The sequence below is a fragment of the Rhincodon typus genome, chromosome 2 (genome assembly GCF_021869965.1).
Source record: "Rhincodon typus isolate 14 chromosome 2, sRhiTyp1.1, whole genome shotgun sequence".
In the NCBI taxonomy this organism is placed as follows: Eukaryota; Metazoa; Chordata; class Chondrichthyes; order Orectolobiformes; family Rhincodontidae; genus Rhincodon; species Rhincodon typus.
In genome coordinates, this window is record NC_063333.1 from 142,466,499 (window position 1) to 142,472,019 (window position 5,521).

Below are 5,521 nucleotides of genomic sequence, written 5' to 3' on the forward strand. Positions count from 1 at the left end.
CTGGGGCTGGGGGCAGACTTGAGGCTACCCATGTGGGTCTGGTCTGGAACCCCCTTGGTGGGACTATAAAGGGCTGGATCACTGGAGATCACACTGGATCTGGGGCTGGAGACCCCCGACCTGGTCTCCTGATTCCAACTGGTCCTGGGGCTAGACTGGGGGTAGTCGGGCCGAGTGGACGCCGAGTGCCTGTTGCCGGGGGGCTCACCCTCCGAGCCGGTCCTGGGGCCGGGTTCCTGAGGGTAACGATTGAGCCGGTGAGGCTCCGGGGGTACCGGGCCTCCAGCCCCAGCGACCGGGGGTTTGGCGGCTCCCTCGCCGCTGTAGCGCTTCTGGAGGCGGGCGGATCGCTCGGAGCTGGGCGGCCTGTCGGCTTCACTGGGGGGCTGAGGGCTAGGATAAGCCCCGTTTAACCTGCCGGGCTGAGCGACCAGCCCCATCCTCGCCATCTCCTGCTGCCTTTGCTGATGGATCTTGTTCATCTTAAAGGCAAACACACGCCTGGTCTCCTCAAACTCGGGCTTACAACTTTCCCTGTTCACACGGAACAGCCCATCCTTGGAAGCTTCATACATGTTCAAATCTTCGATGAATTTACTGGCCTCCAGCCCCAAATCCTCATATTTATCCATGGTCGACGGCTCAGAAAATAAAATAAAATCTGACTGTAACAACTCAGCAGCAGGGTGGAAGAAAATACATATTTTTTAAGGAAAAAACACTACAACAGCAACCAAGGAAAAAGCAGCAAAGTGTCTGATCTCCCTGTGGGAGAGGTGGAGAATTTCATTCAGAGGTTAACACCCACTCACAAGACTGTAGTCCAGGCTGGAGTGCTGCTCTATGAACTACAGGCTCTCACAGAGTGGCCTGGGAACTCTGTAACTCCAGCCTCTTTATCTCCTGCTGTACAGAATTAAAGACTGTCCATCTCTCCCCTCACACACTCAGTCCTTTCCCCCTTAACCATGCCGCCCTTTGCACAAGTTTCCCAACTTTTTGAAAACTTTGCAGAAAGTTTACAACAAGTTTCCTCCCCTCCCTCTCCGAGTGGGATCAGCCGCCTTCTCCTGCCCTGGAGGGTGGTCATTCACTGGGGAAAGCCAAGGGACTACACCCTGGGAAGGTTGGTGGGGTGGGGGGTGGTGGTGGGGAGGAATGCGGTGGATGGTTATGGTGGCGGCGAGAGGTCTCGCTGGGAAGCAGTGGAGATCAATGCGCTGGTTGGAGCTGGCCTCTTAAAGGGGCCGCCACACGTTCCCACGGCTTTCTGTTGCCTCTTTGAATTCGATCTGACACAAACTGGCAATGCCCCCCCCCCCCCCCCCAAACCCCACCTATGCACACACACGCACGCACACAAACTTTTGGGGGTGGGGGGAGGGGGTTCGCTTACAAGCTGGTTTCATCATCATTTCTCATTGAAAGGTTTATCTTATTTCCAGTTTCCTTCTGACTTCAGCTCATCGTGTCGAAACGTAAACTTTTTTTTAGTCTTGAAAACATAAAATTGTCAAGTATCTAGCCAGATGCTATGCACTGAAAAAGCACTGAGGCCAACGTGGCACCCACGGCCACCCACTATCTGACTTCCTGGGGTATTGGTAAATTAAAATAAAAAGGGAGGGAAAAGGGGGGAGTGCCCCTTACATTCAACTGTTCACCCTCCCTTCCTCTGCACCAACCCCCAAATCCCCTCCTTTACACGTTGGTAACTGCATACACATCCCAAGTGAGGTGTAATATGCAGTGTGCATTCTGAACACTTAAAATAACTGCAAGAAAGATTTGCATTCATATAGTGTCTTGGTCATTTATATAAATGATTTGGATGTGAATATACGAGGTATGGTTAGTAAGTTTGCAGATGACACCAAAATTCGAGGTGTGGGGACAGTGAAAAAGGTTACCTCAGTTCTGAGGAAGGGTCACTGGACCCGAAACATTAACTCTATTTTCTCTTCCACAGATGCTGCCAGACCTGCTGAGCTTTTCCAGCAACTTTGTTTTTGTACCTCAGAGTACAACAGGACCTTGAGCAGATGTGCCAATGGGCTGAGGAGTGGCAGATGGAGTTTAATTTAGATAAATGTGAGGTGCTGCATTTTGGAAAGGCACATCAGGGCAGGACTTGTACACTTAATGGTAGGGAGTTTTGCTGGATAAAGAGACCTTGGAGTGCAAGTTCATAGTTCCTTGAAGGTGGAGTCACAGGTAGACAGGATAGTGAAGAAGGTATTTGGTACGCTTGCCTTTATTGGTCAATGCATTGAGTATAGGAGTTGGTAGGACATTTTGTGACTGTACAGGACATTGGTTCAGCCACTTTTGGAATATTGTGTTCAGTTCTGTTCTCCCTGCTATAGGAAAGATGTTGTGAAACTTGAAAGGGTTCAGGAAAGATTTACAATGATGTTGCCAGGGTTTGACGGTTTGAGCTATAGGGAGACGCTGAATAGGCTGGGACTATTTTACCTGAAGTGTTGGAAGCTGAGGGGTGACATAATAGAGTGTAATAAAATCATGAGGGGCATGGATAGGGTGACTAGCCAAGGTCTTTTCCCCAGAGGTGGGGGAGTCCAAAACTAGAGGGAATAAGTTTAAGGTGAGAGGGGAAAGATTTAAAAGGGACCTAAGGGGCAACTTTTTCATGCAGAGGATGATGATTGTGTAGAATGAGCTGCCAGAGGAAGTGGTGAAGGCTGGTACCATTACAACATATAAAAGGCACCTGGATGGGTATATGAATAGGAAGGGTTTAGAGGGATATGGGCCAAATGCTGGCAAATGGGACTGCATTAATTTAGGATATCTGGACGAGTTGGACTGAAGGGTCTGTTTCCATGCTGTTCAACTCTATGATTCTTAGTCCCCCACCTCACAGATTGTTCCAAAGGAATGTAACACCAGTGAAGTACTTTTGTAGGGGAGTGACTGCTGTAATGGACGCAAGAGGTGTCATCGCCTGCTTAATTGGCATCCCATTCACCATCTTCACCATCCACTACAGACCAACAGCATGTACCACCTACAAGATACACTGCAGAGGGTCATCAAGGCTTCTCCACTAGCACCTTCCAAACCTACAACCTCTACCACCTAGAAAGATGAAGGGATAGATACACCACCCCCACCTGCAAGTACCCCTCTGGGCCACACACCATCCTGACTTGGAAGTATATTCCTGTTCCACCACTGTGAAAATCCTGAAACTTCCTTCCTAACAACACTGCAGATGTCCCTACATCCCAAGGATTACAGAGATTCGAGAAGGCAGCTCACCACCAGCAGAGCAATTAGGGACAAGTAATAAATGTTGGTGTTACCAGTAGTACCCACATCCCAGAAAGAGCACGGTGGCTCAGTGGTTAGCACTGCTGCCTCACAGCACCAGGAGCCTGGGTTCAATTCCAGCCTCGGGCAACTCTGTGTGGAGTTTGCACATTCTACCTGTGTCTGCGTGGGTTTCCTCCCACAGTCCAATCATGTGCAGGGTAGGTGGATTGGCCGTGCTAAGGTGCCCAGGGATGTCTAGGTTAGGTGGGTAGACATGGGAACTGCAGGGTTAGGGGAATGGGTCTGGGTGGGATGCTCTTGGGAGGGACGGTGTGGACTTGTTGGGCCAAATGGCCTGTTTTCATACTGTAGGGATATAATGATTCTATGAAATAGCCAAAAAAAGTCAATTTGTGCACAGCTAGTTCCTGTAAACCAGACTGTGATCAGAGACTTACGATCAGAAGCCACTTTTCATGAGCATTGGATATCTCAAAGCTCATTTGCCAATGAAGACCTTATGAAGTGTAGTCACTGTTGTAATTAAGGAAACAGCCAATGTATGTACAGGAAGCTCCTACATTGATAGGATAAGGGCCAGGTAATCACCTTTTATGTGGTTAAGTGTCACGTTTTGTTTTATAACACTCCTATGGGGTGCCTTGGAATGTTTTAAATATATTAAAGGCGCTGTACAAATGGAGGTTAGTGTTGTAGCTTGTTAATTGAGAGATAAATAATAGCCACAAGTCTTTGGGGAGGTAGTGACATAATGTGAAATGCTCCTGCACTTTTAATGCAGAGACCCAGTCTAATAATCTGGGCAACTGGTGGAATTTAAATTCAATCAGTAAATTTGGAATTGAAAGGCAGTCTCAGTGATAGCGACCATGAAATTCTCATTGACATTTCTAAAAGTCCTATCTGGTTTAGTAATGTCCTTTAGAAAGGAAATCTGCTGCCCTTACCTGGTCTGGCCTGCAAGTAACACCAGACCCACGGTGATATGATTCACTTTTAACTGCTGTTTGAAGCCACTCAGTTCAAGAGCAATTTGTGATCAAACAGTGATGCCCCTATCCCATGCTCTTCTTCAAAATGGTCCCATGCAATCTCTTACATCCACCTGAAAAGGCCTGAAGGAGCCTTGGTAGAACCGTATCTGCAAATGAGTACTTCAGACAGTGCAGCCCTCCATCTGTGCTGCATTGGACAGTCACCATTTAGATATGTGCTCAAGTCTATAGGGTTCACTTCTAGCCCACAATCTTCTGCTTCAGTTGTAAGAGTCACCCTTTTCAATGAGCCATGGCTTACAATGTTGCAAACTTTTGATGCAATGTCAATTTTATATGCCCCCTTAATTAGCTGGCATTCTGTTAGCCTCAAATGGTCATCCTTGTGAATTTGGACAATTTGCCAATTTATTGCTAAGAATAATGCTTAAAGTGATTCAGTGCAATGTCTTGCTCGGAAACAAACTCTGCTTCGGAATTGCCATTTTTCCAAAGGTTTGAGGGACTCCCTCCCAACAATACACCTTCCAGGTGATATTGAAATGGACTGTCAGTATGGAGAATAACTGGGATTTGTTGTAGAAGGTTAGGTTAGCTATGTTAAAAACTCGAAAACATTGTCTTTTGCTTCTTCAGTTTTGCAAAATTCAACATTACACATTAGAACCAGAAGAAAAGTTAATGTTCTGAAACTTGACCCTTCACAAAGGGTATCTGGCACAATTTACTGCTTTCCTCCCACACAGTTCATTCAAACTTTAGGATCCCCCTCCAGAGATCTATCAATTCACAATTTATCCCTCTGCCATGAAGTCAGAACCAACAAATTACAAAAAGGAGTAGACCTTTTAGGACAGAGATGAAGAGAAATTTAGTCACCCAGGGAGTCATGAGCCTGTGGAATTCTCTACCACAGGAAACTGTTGAGGCCAAAACATTGAAGATTTTCAAGAAAGTTGTTGATAGTTCTTAGGACTAAAGTGATCAAAGAATATGGTGAGAAAGCAGGAACAGTGCAGTGTTGGATGATCAGCGATGATTGTATTGAAAATAGTGGAGCAGACTCAAAGGGCCAAATATCCTACTCCTGATCCTAAATTCTATGTTTCTAAAACCTCAGCACCCATCTTCCAATCCTCGGAAACCCAGGTCCCGCTCTCATTCTGTCAAAGTCCTGGAGCAGTCTCCCAGTGCAGCTAAATCCCACCTTTAGAATAAATGTAGGATGA

General features: G+C 46.8%; 1 protein-coding gene across 4 annotated transcripts in view; it reads right to left on the reverse strand.

Moving 5' to 3' along the window:
• Nucleotides 1-1,142, reverse strand: part of LOC109937199 (LIM domain-containing protein 1-like) — a 49,872-nt gene extending 48,730 nt beyond the window's left edge. The window contains exon 1 of one of the 4 annotated variants that reach the window (XM_048616301.1): nt 11-1,140. In XM_048616301.1, coding sequence (XP_048472258.1) covers nt 11-632 — 622 coding nt within the window. In that variant the 5' untranslated portion in view covers nt 633-1,140. Of the gene's footprint in view, nt 1-10 lie in introns of all 4 variants that reach the window. The other 3 variants (XM_048616287.1, XM_048616295.1, XM_048616304.1) reach the window with 3 other exon arrangements.
• Nucleotides 1,143-5,521: the final 4,379 nt, after the last annotated feature.